We start from the raw sequence: 16,186 nt of genomic DNA, 5'->3' as shown, positions 1-16,186 counted from the left end.
TAACCCTGGCTGGGGAACCAGTTTGGGACACCTTGCATCAGTCGAGGCATCGACACACGATCACTCGCTGCATCTTCATTTAACCCAAATCCATCACCTACTTCTCCTTGGTTTTATGTCAATTGCCGACTAGAGAGCCTGGATTTCTTTTTCTTTCTGGAAAGTTTGAACGACCTTCCTCCCGCCCCCTCTCCCTTTTTTCTTTTTGGATATCCCCCTTCCTTGTTGTGGTAGGTAGGTTCTCCCCTTGGAAACTCTGCTGTCCGTCACCAAAGAAGAAGCGGTCACGGGTGTGTGTATCTGTGTGTAGCCGTATGCTAACATGGTTAACGATCTGTAATAGTCTCCTTACGTGTTTACGATTCACAATGTCGAAGCCGTTTTTTGGCATTGTCAAGAGCGTTCTTAGTGGAGACACCTTGATCCTCTCGAGCGCCGCTAACCCCTCTGCCGAACGGACCTTTACGCTCGCCTATGTCGACAGTCCGCACTTGAAGCGTGACGGAGATGAGCCCTTCGCCTTCCAGTCGCGCGAGCATCTACGCAGCCTCGTCATTGGTAAGCCGGTCAAGTGCACCACGCTGTACACCGTCCCCTCTGGGCGGGAATACGGCACCGCCCAGCTCAATGATGGGCCCAGCTTCCCTGACGAGCTCGTCAAGGCTGGCTGGCTCAAGGTCCGTGAGGATGCCGGCCGCAGGGAGGACTCGGAGGGGTCTGTAGAGTTGGTGGAGAAGCTCCGCAGCCTCGAAGCCGCTGCCAGAAGCGAGTCCAAAGGTCTCTGGGCCGGTGTTGGCGGCGTCATCGAGGTGCAAAAGGACATCAGCGACCCCGAGTTCCTCAACACATGGAAAGGCAAGACGGTCGATGGCATTGTTGAGCGCGTCATCTCCGGTGACAGGCTGATCATCAGGCTCCTCCTATCGGAGAAGAAGCACGCCAACCCCATGACGGTCATTGCCGGCATCAGGACTCCGACCACTGAGCGTACGCTGCCGAACGGTACTGTGCAGCCCGCAGAGGAGCATGCGAATGAGGCCAAGACATTTGTGGAAACTAGGCTCCTCCAGCGGAAGATCAAGGTCGAGATTGTCGATCTCACGCCTCAGGGTCAGCTCGTAGCGACCCTCATCCACCCCATCGGAGACAAGAACATTGCCGTCTTCCTTCTTCAGGAGGGACTGGCCAGGTGCAACGACTTCCACTCGAGGCTTCTGGGAGGCCGCATGGCAGCTCTCCGAGATGCCGAGAAAGAGGCCCAGTCGAAGAAGCTACGCTTGCACAAGAGCCACGTCGCCAAGGCTGACCCTGGCAAGCACGACATGGTTGTCTACAAAATCATCGGAGCCGACACCATTCTTGTGAGGAACAAGGCCGGCACGGGCGAGAAGCGCATCAGCTTCAGCAGTATCAGAGGCCCGCGCGCCGGCGAGCCATCCGAGGCTCCCTTCCGTGACGAGGCCAAGGAATTTGTGCGTCAGAAGCTCATTGGCAAGCAAGTCAAGGTGGCTATCGACGGAAGCAAGCCCGCCTCGGATGGGTTTGAGCCCAAGGAGGTGGCTACCGTCACGGAGAAGGGCAAGAACGTGGGTCTCATGCTGGTCGAGGCTGGTTTGGGAACCGTCATCCGCCACAAGAAGGATGACACAGATAGGGCTCCCAATTACGACGAGCTCCTGGAGGCCCAGGAGAAGGCCAAGGAAGAGAAGAAGGGGTTCTGGTCCGGGAAGCCCCAGAAGGCGAGGCAGTACACCGACCTCTCGGAGAATGCCCAAAAGGCCAAGATCATGCTCGCCACCCTCCAGCGCCAGAAGAAGGTGCCCGCCATCGTTGACTTCTGCAAGGCCGGCTCCCGCTTCACCATTCTGATCCCGCGCGAGAATGTCAAGCTCACTATGGTTCTAGGTGGCATCCGTGCTCCCCGCGCCCCCCGTGCCGATGGTGAGGGTGGCGAACCCTTTGGCAAGGAAGCCCTCGACCTTGCTAATCGCCGGTGCAACCAGCGTGACTGCGAGGTGGACATCTACGACATGGACAAGACGGGTAGCTTCATCGGCGCCCTCTACATCAATCGTGACAACTTTGCCAAGGTTCTGGTGGAGGAGGGCCTGGCGTCGGTACACGCCTTCTCCGCCGAAAAGTCGGGCAACTCGGCCGAGCTCTTTGCGGCGGAGAAGCGTGGCAAGGAGGGACGCAAAAACCTGTGGAAGGACTGGGACCCGTCTCAGGACGAGGAGCAGGAGGTCGAGGAGGAGCCTATAGAGACTGCTGACGAGACGGCGGCCAACCTGGAGAAGAGACCTGTCGACTACAGGGACGTTGTGGTGACCAATATCGATGGGAACGGAAGACTCAAGATACAGGAGATTGGCGCTGGCACGGCTTCGCTGGAGACCCTGATGCGTGAGTTCCGCAAGTTCCACCTGGACCCCAAGAACAAGCAGCCTCTCCAGGAAGCCCCCAAGACCGGGGAACTTGTGTCAGCGCAGTTCTCGCTCGACGGCGAATGGTACCGCGCCCGCGTCCGTGGAAACGACCGCACGACTAAGCAGTCAGAGGTTGTGTACGTCGACTACGGTAACAGCGAGAAGATTGCTTGGTCGAAACTGCGCCGCCTAGAGCAGTCCCAATTTGGCATCCAGAGGCTCAAGCCGCAGGCCATCGACGCGTCGCTATCGCTAGTCCAACTCCCCACGGGGGCCGACTACTTCAACGACGCCATCAGCTTCCTAGCCGAGCTGACCGAGGGCAGACGACTAGTAGGCAGCTTCGACTTTGTCGACAACAAGGAGAACCTGAGCTACATCACTCTGTTCGACGTCACCGGCAGCACCGGTCTGCCCGGGCCGAACGAGTCGATCAATAAGGAGGTCGTCGCCGCCGGCTACGGCATGGTGCCTAAGAAACTCAAGGCGTGGGAGCGCAGCAAGGCGTTTGAGGGGCAGCTCAAGCACCTGCGCGACGTTGAGGCGCAGGCCAAAAAGGATCGTCTTGGCATGTGGGAGTACGGAGACATTACCGAGGACTAAGGGACGAGGGAAAGCATGAGGTACCAAAATGGGTAGGGACGGAAAAAAAAAGAAAAGCATGGACAGAGATGGATGCATAAAAACATACATACATATAATAAGAGTCGGCGCCCTTTTTGAATTCACCATCACTAGCATTAGGAGGCGACACGATAAAAGACGCGCCTAAGATAATAGAGCTCTTTTAATGGCTACATTTGTTCCCTTGGCTGATATCATAGTGAGGTTGATGGTTTTGGTTGGCAAGGCTGAGTGGCGAGACTTTGCAGTTCAAGTAGCCGGAGATCTCGATATTACTGACTACATTGAGTGACTTTGAGTAGTATCATTACATGTGTGTGCCGCGGATGCAAGAGAAGATACAAGAAGAGATGCGACAATGACGTTGGTCTCGCATGATTGCCAAGCTGGCTTTAGGGTACAACAATGCTTGTACGAGTAGTATTGTAATCTGTACAGATCAGAGGAGATATCCTGACTAGTAGGGCGGTCATCAAGGTGAGTTGAGACAATGGCAACATGGCAATATCACCTGTTACGATATCCTCATCCTGTTGATACTGTACGAGTACGGAGTATCATTACTCCGTAGTGGTAGGCCGTAATCCGTAGTGTTACTCCATTCTCGTAGAACCGTGAGCCGTGGACCGTGGCAATGGACCGTGGTACTCCGTAGTGTGGGACGCGGGATTCCATCTATACGACATTTACGGGACTGTCGGGTGGCGGGGCAACGTACATATACAGGTCTTTATGGAGTACTATAATCTGTAGTCTGTAACTGGTAGTAGCATTAGGTAGCATTGGAGCACCTGTGGTGATATGTCTCTTTCCTCGTCATTCCCCCGTTGTCCGTAGGTTCCGCGACGCGTAGAGTGGCGGGAGGGCGCCAAGTGGTGTCATATAAATACATGTATACGGCGCGAGTCCCGACCGACGTGAAAGCGGGGGAGGGGCACAAGACGGTAAAACAAGGGAAGAGGAGGTCAATTATACCGCGATTATCGCCAATGGCGTGGTACATCATGGCTGATGGGTGAACAGTCGTAGTGATGATAATAATAGCTTCAATGTATATGCAGAGTGATAGTAGTGGTCTGTTGCTACTACTGCTACTACTTCCATGGGCCCGCAAGAATACTCCGTAGCCGCAGTCGCCGCCAAAGTCTGCTTCAACAAGTGCGCGTGCCTGACAGGGTGAGGACGGGGGGGTCAGAACATGTCATTGGCGAGATTCATGGGGATGAAGAGGACACTCTCTGTTAGTGTGAGAGGAAAAGGTACATGGAGTGAAATTAGAAGGGAGAAAGAAAGAGTAGAGCAGACACGCAGCACTCGGCGACCGATTAGCGCACTCTCCGTCATGCGGTTATGTACATAACGGAGTGTGTAGACTATATAAGTAACGAGCAACTATTTCGCCATGTATTATATGCATTTTATGTATGTATACATACAAGTACCTCTCTAAACCGGGCGATCTTCCGTATTCCCGTATAGCAGTCACAGGACGCTTTCTTCTTTGGTTATAAATGCGTAGCACCGAGGCCTAGCTCATTCGTTAATCGCCAGTATATAAGGGCCTTTCGCGAGTCGTATAGAGCCTCTAGTAATAGGTTATTGGAAAGGGAGTTAGTCGTACCTATGATTGTTATTATAACAAGAGGGATGGCAATTTAAGGTTATTAGTAATATTACTTCCTAGATATCTTCAGCACCAACTGTTAGCGCTGATTACATAACTTCTACACCCCGTTATGCGAATTAACCGCACAACGGGTCTGCGTTGATCGGTCGCCACAGCACGTACTACTATGACCTAATGGGCTCGGATGCCCCGCACCGGAATACAGTGCTCCATGTGGGAGCGTGACGGCGATGGAGGGGCAATGACGAGACAAATAATACTCTTCTGTTACGCCATATACGTCTCCCTTCCCTCTTCCTTTCCTCCTCCGTCATCATCACAACTCCAATTCTCTCTCTCACTTTTTCTTCTCCAATACCGTTAAAATTACTTCCACATCAGTCAACATGTCGACTTCTCTTGACCAGCTCAAGGCCTCCGGCACGGTATGTTCATGATCCCCTTCCCCCACTACTGCTGCTACTGCCCCTCCTTGGTTCCCGGGAGAGGAGGGGCAAGAGGAGAGCTCGGGGTGGTGAAAGCTCTCGCGGACTCTCCCCTCCCGTTCCGGCGTTTCCGGATCACCAAGAATCGCACTCTTCGTGACCCTCGTAGACTCCCTTGGATGGAGGGGGGATCTCCTTGACTTCAGCTGGTTCATTGAGAAGAAGAGGATACTGACGTCGTGGGTTTTCCTGCTTGAATAGACCGTCGTCGCCGATTCTGGTAAATTCCCTCAACAACCCTCATACTCGTCTCATGACATTTTGCTAACCTGCTCCGTCTCACAGGTGACTTTGCCAGTCAGTACCCCCCACCCAATCAAGATAACAACCACACTACTCTTCACCTCTGCCCTCGACCTCACCAAGCCTAGCGTACCACTTGTTCTTTGATTGACAGCCAAGCTAACCCCTCGCAACAGCCATTGGAAAGTACAAGCCCCAGGATGCCACCACCAACCCTTCCCTGATCCTGGCTGCCTCCAAGAAGGCCGAGTACGCCAAGCTCATCGACGGTGCCACCTCCTGGGCCAAGACCCAGGGTGGCGACGCCGACGCCCAGGTCGATGCTGCCCTCGACCGTCTCCTCGTCGAGTTCGGAAAGGAGATCCTCAAGATCATCCCCGGCAAGGTCTCTACTGAGGTCGATGCCCGCTTCTCCTTCGACACCAAGGCCTCGGTCGACAAGGCTCTCCGCATCATCAAGGTGCGTTACCCCCCCCCCATCAATCACGTGATAATGCACATCCGCAGGACTGACATCAATTCCCCCCCCAAAACAGCTCTACGCTGATGAGGGCATCTCCAAGGACCGTATCCTGATCAAGATTGCCTCCACCTGGGAGGGCATCAAGGCTGCCGAGATCCTCCAGCGCGACCACGGCATCAACACCAACCTCACCCTCATGTTCTCCCCCACCCAGGCTATCACTGCCGCCGAGGCTGGCGCCTACCTCATCTCTCCCTTCGTCGGCCGCATCCTTGACTGGTTCAAGGCCTCGACCAAGAAGGAGTACTCCAAGGAGGAGGACCCTGGTGTGTCCTCTGTCAAGTCCATCTTCAACTACTACAAGAAGTACGGCTACAAGACCATTGTTATGGGTGCCTCTTTCCGTAACATTGGCGAGATCACCGAGCTCGCCGGCTGCGACTACCTGACCATCTCGGTACGTTTACTTCCCTCATTCCATCTGTCGTGTCTTGTCCTGGTTATGAACCGTACACGAACGTGAAATTTCTTAGAATGTAAACTAATATTTATTTTTCAATAGCCTAACCTGCTCGAGGAGCTCGTCAACTCCACCGAGGCCGTCCCCAAGAAGCTCGACGCTTCCCAGGCCGCCTCCCTAGACATTCCCAGGAAGTCGTACATCAACGACGAGGCCCTGTTCCGCTTCGACTTCAACGAGGACCAGATGGCCGTCGAGAAGCTCCGTGAGGGTATCAGCAAGTTCGCTGCCGACGCCGAGACCCTCAAGGCTATCCTTAAGCAGAAGATCACTGCTTAAGTGCACAATGCGCGACATGTTTTGAGACAACATGTCAAAAGAAAAAAAAAAGATAACAGCAAAATATAATAAAAACATACCACACATATTTCGTACCAAGTCATATATGACTTGGTCATTCGCTCTTTTTTTTAAAAATTATTATTTCTTTTCGTTACCAACACATGCGACTCCCTACCCCTCCTTTCTTTGTCGAACGATCTCGGACGAGGGGCAGCTTGGTTGAGCTACTGTGGAACAAAATTGTCTATTTATAGAAGGACCCTCATAGGTGGTGCTGAATGACAAGATGACTATTACGGGCTAGACCCGAGACCCTTGATGTGATGCATGCAATGTTTTTTTGCGACATATTACGGCCTTACAAGTCAGATACTTGATTCCTCAAAATGGTGTTGCCAATTGGCAATCCGGGTCCACCCTGGGCATCCTTACGAACCCTACCAAGCAAAACCTACGATCATCGCGACACACATCCTACAAACTCCTTTTCAAGCCTTAGTCCGCACCCCCAAGGCAGCATCAGCCACACCGCATTCTGCAACCTCCCGCACAAACAACCCTTACACCTGACATGTCCAAGGATCGGTCTTTAAAGGGTTACTCGTACTTTATACAATGAAGTAAAAACCATGGAGATGCGTCGGTTAAATCTTCTACCGGCCCGGGGTATTATGTCCCATATCTCCCGACCTCCCCACCAACTTCACCAGCCTCACTACGTTGTTACGCCACGGGCATCTTCTGTTGAGACGAAGATTTACCGACATCCCCGCTTACAGGTAATCGAACGTCGTCCGCATCGCAGAGGATAGCCTAGTTAAGCTGTATCTAGGCCGTGCTTTCTTTTTTTTCGTTTTTGGTGAAATCTGATCCATCGTAATTTGTTATTCTTACCCTTCCTTCTTGGTGTACATTTAATACATTGAGTCTCATGGTATATTCTTGACACTTCCCGAAACATTCACTCATGGCTCAGTCCTCCACGGCCACCATTGGCAGCTCCGTTGAGCTTCGACAGCTGCCGGCGGCTGTGGTCGGGGGAACAGGGTCTCGCCGTTTCAGTAACGAAATACGACGTCTTGGGTCCAACGACAACGACAATAGCAACATCGGCGTTGTAGGGCTCAAAGACATTGCCGAACACACAGCTCCCGTCGACCTAGTCGAGACGTGGAAGTATCCCCGTCAAAACATATTCAAGACGGGTGCGACGTTTTGGAGTCTGTTGGTTACCGGGGCCAATGATGCCGCCTACGGTGTAAGTCGCCCAGCACCTCTTCTCTCTCCCTCTCCCTCTCTTCTCTCATCTTCTTCTCGATGAGGAGCAGCAATCGATCTCAATCCGACGATTGGATGTTTCACAGGCATTGGTCCCATATGTACGCCATCCCAACCACCAGTCAGAGCCGCGGGAGCCTGCTAACACTCAGTAGCTCGAATCGTATTACGACCTTAGCTACGTCGTCGTCTCGCTCATCTTCCTCTCCCCATTTGTCGGGTACATCCTCGCGGCCAGCCTCAACAACACGCTCCACGTGCGCATCGGACAGCGCGGCATCGGCGTATCGTGCGGCCTCTGCCACTTCGTCGCCTACGTCATCATCTCCCAGCACCCCGCTTACCCAGCGTTGGTGATCGCCTACGCCCTGGCAGGGTTTGGGAACGGCGTATCCGACGCGGCGTGGAACGCGTGGGTGGGCAGCCTGGACAGGGCCAACGAGGTTCTCGGCCTACTACACGCCTTCTACGGCATCGGCGGCACCACGAGTCCGCTTATTGCGACGAGCATGATTGCCCGGGCTGGCCTACCCTGGTACAAGTTCTACTACATCATGGTATTTCCACCTTTGACCTTGACGACTCCTCTGTGTGACTTGCCCGGGTTGACATTTTTTTTCTTCAAAAAATGAACAAAAAAAACACAACAGATTAGCATGTCTGCTGTCGAGCTGGTGAGCTGCACATGGGCCTTCTGGCACGACAGCCCCGAAGCGTACCGCCGCAAGATGCGGGCCAGCAGCGAGGACAGCGCGGGCATGAGGGAGGCGCTGTTCCGGATGCCCTACGCGCGCGTCACCTGGCTCAGCGCCCTGTTTCTCCTCGGCTACGTGGGTGTGGAGGTGTCCCTGGGCGGCTGGGTGGTGCAGTTCATGATGCGCGTGCGCAAAGCCGAGGCGTTCCCGGCGGGCATGACCTCTGTCGGATTCTGGCTCGGTCTGACGGTCGGCCGCGCCGTGCTAGGGTTCGTGACGCCCACCCTGGGCGTCAAGGTCGCCGTAGCCATGTACCTCCCCGCCACCATGGCTCTCGAACTGGTCTTCTGGCTCGTGCCGCGGTTCACCGTGTCGGCCGTTGCGGTCGCGCTGCAGGGCTTCTTCCTGGGGCCGCTGTTCCCGGCCGTCGTGGTCATCATCACCAAGCTGCTGCCCAGGCATCTCCACGTCAGCACTATCGGGTTCGCGGCGGCGTTTGGGGGCAGCGGCGCCGCGGTTCTGCCGTTTGCTGTCGGTGCCATTGCTCAGGCTAGGGGGGTGCAGATCTTGCAGCCGATTATTCTGGCGTTTTTAGCCATGCTGCTCGGTGTCTGGCTTTGTCTGCCCAGGATCGGGAAGAAGAGGGATTAGTGTGCCTTGTGCTGCTGGGGCCAGATCTGTCTTGTTCAGTGGAAGGAGGCGGGTCGCCGGGCACAAGAGTACCATATATATACTACAATGCATTTCGCTGTATACGGCGTAATAAGAAAAAGACAAGAAGGGAAATAGATATCGCTGGGTTTCTCTTGATGTAGAGATATGGCATGGTATTTACGTGAAATGTATCTATGTACATTCTATGTGAAAATGACATAATTTTCCACGACGAGTGGTGGCTATTCTCACTCAACGGCGTAGAGACCGGATCCCTTCGAAAGGCTAGTCGAATTCCGACCATTGGCCTACGTCTAAGAGCTTGGTGGCAACGTAGCTGTGTACATGTACTGATTCGATTTAAAGATGACTGATAAGAACCCTATGCTTTTTCCTTGTTCTCTTCTTCACTTACCGAACTGCCTGTTGCCTGCTTCATCCATGCTGTGCTTGTTCTTGATGCCCTCGTGGTATCATTACTATGGCAAGACAGCAACTCTTTCTCCCCCACGCCGCGCTGGTACCCAAGACCCGACGCACGGTACCTCCGTTATGGTGTAGCGGCTAGCATTTCACGTTTTCACCGTGAAGACCGGGGTTCGATTCCCCGTAACGGAGAAACAGTGGTTTCCTTTCTTTTTGTCCCCCCCTCCTTATCTTTTCTCCTCTCTTCCTCATTCTTATGCTCAGAGGAAGTGGACATGTGACGTCGAATACGGTGCAAGACTAACAAGACGGCCACGGTTGGGCGAGTGCCGCCGTAAGGCGCGTTCATGCAGTATTAATCATATATGTATGATGCGAAGAGCCATTACTAAAGGGAAGGAAGCCTACGGTGTTTATCTACTGTTGCTAATGCTGCTACTAGTAGGAGTACTGCGTGCGAGTCATCGTATCACCCATTCAACATTTCAGTCAAAATAGCGATAGCAATAGTAGCAATACCCATAACTGCCATTATTGCCACTATCATGGTCAGGGGTTATTCCCGTGTGAAGAATCAAGAATCAAGTCTTGTCTCGGTCTGATTTTGGTCAATCGGGAAGGAGGCATGGAAGGATGGTCACAAGTTGGCGATGACGGCTGACCGCCAGGAACAAAGCAGCAATGATCGTCTACCGCGACTTCTACCGTTTGACAGAGAGAATGCGGTTCAACTTACGATCCCTCATCATTTTTCTTCCTTACAAGATCCAACCTTCATCGTTCAAGTTCCAACGCGAATAAGACAGGAAGAGTGCGTGCCTGTCATGTGACCTACCTCATCACTACCATGTCCTTCATGTCAATATATTGAGCTCTCCCCACCATCCGCCAAATCTGAATCGCGGACTCGGTTCCTAGCGTATCAAGGACAGAAAACTAGGCGGCTGCGTCTCCTAGACATTACTATACCAAAGATGATAGGATGCGTGTCTATCCAACACCTTCCAACTCATAGACACCACTCTGACTTCCCTGGGCACGCTCAACAGGACATTGACGATGCCAAGAACCTCAGCATAAATGCCTTTGTCCTCGAGCTCAGTGATGCCGCTCTTGACATGGTGACGGGGTCGCCGGACCACCTCTTCACCCACCCTGGGTTGTCAGGGTCCAAGCTTTTCATCTCCATGGATCTGCTCGCCTCCGAAGGCAATTTCTGGTGCTGGCGAAAGCTTCAACGGCTCCGACGACTACCAGTGGACCTGGGGCAAGGACAAGGCCAGCTCGTCCTACTACAAGGTGGACGGCAAGGCCCTGATCAGCACCTTCTCTTCCGGCGGCTTCGATAGTGACCGGTGAAGCAACCTGGAGGAATAACCTGGGCAATGACCTGTACTTCGCGCCCGACTTTGACGGCACCGACGGCTACTACGATGGGGCTGATGGCTGGTGAGACTACCTGGGTCCCGTCGTTGACGGTGTCCTTTAGTTGGGAGGGTTCCTGGCCTGGAAACGGCGGCAACAGCGGCACGCCTTCCACGCGCGACGTTGGCCTAGATACGACCGTGGAACGACGGTCCCGAGTCGCACTGCATTGGCTCGTCGTGGACTGAGGCCAACTCGAACCCGGAGCCCACCCTCTATTGCCACCCATAACAGATGGGGCCAGCGTGTCCTCGTCATGGATCCCTCGGGCAACGTCGTCATGACAGCCTCTAGCGGCATGTGTGTCTCCGACGATTTGCCCCAACGGTATTCACAACAGCAATTACCAGGTGCTCCGTCTCACCGAGGACAATGCTGACGCTATCTGCGAGAGCTGGTAGAGACGGACAAGCACAATGGCTCGAGAAGCCGGCGAGTATTGAGGCGGATCTAGTCAAACCGTTGTTTGGATAATCATCGTGAGATGTTGTATATATGTAAGAATAGAGGTATAAAGATACAAGAGATGATTTTTGTGGTAATGTCATGGTGATACAAATATGCTAGGCATGCTAACGCCCATCCCCCCTGTATATAAAAAAGACCCCCAAAAAAAAAGCAGAAGAGTATCATCCCAATAAAGCCGTTGCAAGAAGGCCGCTCCAAGAAATCAAAGACCAGATGCTGAGCGAAAGGCAAAGCTAAAAGGGCGGGACCATGTGAAAACAAAGAAAATAGGAATAGGATATAAGCTCGTCTTTTCTTCCTCCTCCTTCCTTCTGCCGATAGTTTCAGGGAGAAGGTTTCGTGCACTCGACCTGGAGGACGGTATGCTTGAAGCCCTTGCCGAAGGGGTCAGCCTCGACAATGAGGGCGCTCAGGCTGCCACCCTTGACGCATCCCGAGTCGATACCGATTGTGTAGTCGGTCTCGACGTAGCCGGTCCTAGAATCGTGGCCGTAGATGACGGACAGGCGGTCCTCGCGGGGGAGACGCTTCTGGTAGGCGGTCCAGGCCTCGGCCCACTTCTCGCCGTGGGCGCTGTCGGACGGGATGGCGACCTGACGATCGTACGTGATCTCCGAGGTGTCGATGTAGTTTTCGTCATCCTCGGGGGCGGTGGGCGACACCTCGTCCTCCGCGCCGTCGACCATCTCCTGGAGGGATTCTAGGGTAGGCTCGTCGGAGGGTACAGCGTCGACGGCAGTTGCGGTGGGAGGAGAGTCCTTCCTGGCTGTGGCAATGCCGGCCTCGGGGTCGGCGACGGAGTCGAACCTGGGCAGGACGGCGGGGTGTTCGCCCGCCTTGGAGCGCAGGTTGACACGCGGGTAGCTGACGGTGCGCATGTTCATTACGGCGGCCGGATCCTGGAGCTCGAGGGGGGTCCCGGGGAGGAGGCCGGCGTGGACGACGGCGAGCCTGAGGGGCTCTATGGTGAGGATGACGGGCAGGCTGTCGAGCCAGTCGAGCTGGTCGGGGGAGAGGGTGCGGGCGAGCTCGACGTAGTCGGACTGGCCGCGGTGGGCGGCGGCAGCCAGGGAGCCCTGCTGGGCGTCTATGTCGGCGGCGACGCCGCGGCGGGACTCGGCCTCGCGGTGGGTGAGGAGGAGGCGGTCCTCGTGATTGCCGCGGACGACCGTGGCGTTGAGACTCATGAGGCGGTCCACGACGGCGGCCGAGTCCGGGCCCTTGCCTACCACGTCGCCCGTGGCAACTATGTGGTCCTTCCCTCCGGGGCCAGAGTACCCCACGCTCTGTAGCAGGGCGGACAGCGCCTCGTCCATGCCGTGGATGTCGCTCACGACGATCAGGCGGTGGCCGTTGGTCTCGGTGGGCACGTACTCACCCCGCAGGGCTTGGGTGGTCACCAGGTCGTCCAGGGCAGGGCGCCCGCTCAGGTCGTACACCATCGGTAGGTCGGCATGGTTGAGCTTGACGTCGTGGTAAGATGTTATAGGGGGTCCTCGGTCGTCGTCGTCGTCGTCGTCGCTGCCAGAGGACCACGATAGTGGTGAGTTCCCGCCATTGCTGCTGGAGCCGACGGATTGCCGCGAGAAGGAGGCCGATACGAGCCGGTATGTGCAGTAGTATACGCTTCCTAGGAAGAAGAAGGTGGCGGCGAAGACGAGAAGGCGTCTTTGCGCCGAGGATATTGTGCCGAATATCATTCTTTTGTGTGTATGTGTGTGTGCTGTGTGTGCAGCGAGGAGGAACGGGAGAGGAGGGAAGGAAAAGATTAGGAGGGGAGGGGGGGGGGGGCAGATCCCCGTGGCAAACTCGAGCTGTTGTTGTATTTACAGTGACGTTTTTTTGCAGAGTTTCGTCACTTTATCATAGCGTGGGTGGTGGTGGTGACTATGACGGAGAGTGATGACGACGGTGCGACAATTGAAGAAGCCTTGGAAGGTGAAAGGAAGCTAGGCTGGGGTTGGGGTTGGGGACCAAAGATCAAACCGTTGTGCAAGCGTGTCTTGGATGTAAAGAAGAGACGAGAGATGTTGTGTATTTCATCCTTCTTCTTCTTCTTCTTCTTCTTCTTCTTTTTCTCCACTCAGTACGAATCAAAAACTGAGACAAGAAAAAGAAAAGAAAGGAGGAAGATGGGGGGGGGCACGCGACCGGAAGTTGTGCAGAGTGGTGAGAGCAACAAACAAAATTGGGTGCTGGCGGATTTAACGCGTGGCCCAGTGTCGCATACGAACCACTGTATATATAATAATAATACCAAACGTATACACCGTAATCGTATGTACCTGTCTAGTATTAGCATTCGATATCGGCTTACTACGTATGGGTCGATGGCAGCCAACGGTCTAACGTACATACATTAGTAACAATGGGGTATCTATCTATATTGCTGCTTCGTTGGTTGCACTGGCTACAAGGCGGTAGTACATGATACGGCAGGTAAAGGAAGAATACGCTGTATGACAGTCTTAGCAGTGTTAGTATCTGTATTACTACTGCATGTATCCGTACCTCTATTCCTGTATGTATCAATACACTAAGTCCGCATGCAAGTCGTCGTAATACAGAGTTGACGAGGCATAATCCCCAAGGGGTTGCCACTCCTATTGGGCGTTGAAGAAAGGTGACCAAGGATATGGCTGATGTTAAGCCCGATACGGTAAAACGGCACCAAGCGCCATGCAATTTCCAATACGGGAACTCAGTCTGTGCCGCGACGTTAGTTACGTATAGTTTTGTAGTTCGGGACACTGAAGGCGTGGCCACTTGCGTCAGCCTTTGGCAATCTCCTATTATCTGTTTGCGTCAGTGATTCTTCATCTGGTGTTTTTTGCCTCTCTCTTTTTTTTCTTTTTTCTTTTTTACTTCTCAACCTTACACACACAAACACACACACACACACACGCACATATAAATCATATGACAATTGATGACAGTGGATAGTCGGGGACAGTTTGACTACTTAAGAACCAAGTTTGACAAGTTAGGGGTCAATCTCCATTAATTGGCTCGGACCTCTCGGTTCTGCTACCCTGCAACCGTCGTTACGGATCTCGTCAAGGGATCTCGGCACACGGCACCGCTGCCTACGTATTCGCTACAGAGTGAGTGCGTAGTCTGTACGAGCACAGAGTGACTATTGATTACAGAGCAAGGAGTACCCGTACTATATACTTGTGCTGCAACACGGGGTCTCGAGTCACTCCCATACTTGCTCCCCTTTCGTCTCTGTTTCTCCTCGTTTCTCTACTGTCGTCTATTGAAGATGCTGATAGACTTGCCAAGTGTTAGCAGCTGCTACTGCTGCTGCTAGTACTCCGTAATATACAACTAGTACCATCGAACTGTGGCCAAGACTTCTTAGGGCCAAACCGGGCTCGTCATCGGCACTCTTATCCCGACCGCATGCCTCCCTTGAGTCCCTTCTCCTTCCCTGTTGCCGCCGTGCCGGAGAGCCGACATCTGAAATGTTACATGTAATAACAGTAAAACGTATTTCGTATGTCGCAGCCGGGGATCCTGCTTTCTGATTCCTCCAATTTCCAATCACGTGCCACCACCGTGGCGAAACGCCCAACCCCACCTTTGTGGCTCTAGATGTGATGGTATTATCTAATCTGTACTGATTGCACCGTCTTAGTTGCGCTCCATGGAGCCTCTGTCCAGCTCCCTTCATGATCCTGTGGCATCGATTATGGGCTGCGACGTCACCCGTCATACCCTGTGCCTGTGCTGCTTGCGGGGAGTATCGGTAGTGATGTGACTCGTGCGCTGCCTGCCCGCCCATGGAAAGGCCGTCAAGACCTTTGCACTGTTGGAGTTCACCTCGATGATAGAATGCGCGACCTTTTCTTTTCCTCTATGCCCCTGTTCAGAACTACCAATCCATGGCCATTTCGGTTAACAATCACGTCACGTGTCTTTGTAGACAAATGCCCTGAAAATGGCAGTCCTTGGGTCGGTTCCTAGCACCCATGCTGAATGAACGCGGGTACTTGAAAAGATCTGCCATCAACCCTGTCATAACCTACACCACGTAGGGGGTGGTACCCGAGATTGTATGACTAAGCAGACAGAGGCTGCTGCCACGCTCACATCTGTAAATAGCCTCATAGATGGATTTCCGTTCCTTTTGAACGATCAATCAAGCACTAAGACACACATTCATCCACACAGGACGTACCAGTAGGCAGAGACCACTGTATTCACGTCTACGGGCCATCGTGTGTCGTCGCCAGCAGGAACCACGAGGGCGATGCGAGGGCCAAGTACTCTTCGAGATTGGCTCGGCTAAGATGATAGAGGCGTTGACTCTTGATAGAACGCGGGGTATCTTCCTTTGCCCGCCTAGCCAAGGACAGCTATGTGCCGACCGCCCCCCTGGACAAGGGAGCACAAGAATTCTTGTCTCTCGCAACCAGAATGGTGAGCCATGACGAACATTGCGATGATCGCTGGAAGAAAGAAAGAAAAAAACAGGAGATACGCGGCCCCTGTCTACCGTTATTCTTGACGCAAAGCAAAAGGAGCCCCCTCGTGAGTGATCCCGAAAGACTTCCTACGCCCTCAG

General features: G+C 53.7%; 5 protein-coding genes across 5 annotated transcripts; 4 read left to right on the top strand and 1 right to left on the bottom strand.

Moving 5' to 3' along the window:
* Positions 1 to 368: 368 nt before the first annotated feature.
* GMORB2_5188 (uncharacterized protein) lies at positions 369 to 3,029 on the top strand (the record flags this gene model as incomplete). Its single annotated transcript, XM_035467162.1, has 1 exon — positions 369 to 3,029. The coding sequence occupies one exon, from the start codon at positions 369 to 371 to the stop codon at positions 3,027 to 3,029; it is 2,661 nt and encodes an 886-aa protein (XP_035323174.1).
* A 2,034-nt stretch (positions 3,030 to 5,063) lies between these two features.
* Positions 5,064 to 6,667, top strand: GMORB2_5187 (transaldolase; the record flags this gene model as incomplete). The annotated part of the gene is made up of 5 exons (XM_035467161.1): positions 5,064 to 5,102; positions 5,364 to 5,382; positions 5,582 to 5,865; positions 5,942 to 6,325; positions 6,431 to 6,667. The coding sequence occupies 5 exons, from the start codon at positions 5,064 to 5,066 to the stop codon at positions 6,665 to 6,667; spliced, it is 963 nt and encodes a 320-aa protein (XP_035323173.1).
* Positions 6,668 to 7,637: 970 nt separating this feature from the next.
* Positions 7,638 to 9,294, top strand: GMORB2_5186 (Major Facilitator Superfamily; the record flags this gene model as incomplete). Its single annotated transcript, XM_035467160.1, has 3 exons — positions 7,638 to 7,928; positions 8,104 to 8,505; positions 8,599 to 9,294. The coding sequence occupies 3 exons, from the start codon at positions 7,638 to 7,640 to the stop codon at positions 9,292 to 9,294; spliced, it is 1,389 nt and encodes a 462-aa protein (XP_035323172.1).
* A 1,403-nt stretch (positions 9,295 to 10,697) lies between these two features.
* GMORB2_5185 (Glycosyl hydrolase family 71) lies at positions 10,698 to 11,082 on the top strand (the record flags this gene model as incomplete). The annotated part of the gene is made up of 2 exons (XM_035467159.1): positions 10,698 to 10,885; positions 10,956 to 11,082. The coding sequence occupies 2 exons, from the start codon at positions 10,698 to 10,700 to the stop codon at positions 11,080 to 11,082; spliced, it is 315 nt and encodes a 104-aa protein (XP_035323171.1).
* Positions 11,083 to 11,939: 857 nt separating this feature from the next.
* On the bottom strand, positions 11,940 to 13,058 carry GMORB2_5184 (Calcineurin-like phosphoesterase; the record flags this gene model as incomplete). Its single annotated transcript, XM_035467158.1, has 1 exon — positions 11,940 to 13,058. One exon carries the CDS (start codon positions 13,056 to 13,058, stop codon positions 11,940 to 11,942), a length of 1,119 nt encoding a protein of 372 aa, XP_035323170.1.
* Positions 13,059 to 16,186: the final 3,128 nt, after the last annotated feature.

This window comes from Geosmithia morbida (genome assembly GCF_012550715.1).
Source record: "Geosmithia morbida isolate 1262 chromosome Unknown scaffold_3, whole genome shotgun sequence".
NCBI lineage: Eukaryota > Fungi > Ascomycota > Sordariomycetes > Hypocreales > Bionectriaceae > Geosmithia > Geosmithia morbida.
Note: the sequence above shows the minus strand (reverse complement) of the source record. Positions and strands in the feature narration are given on the sequence as shown.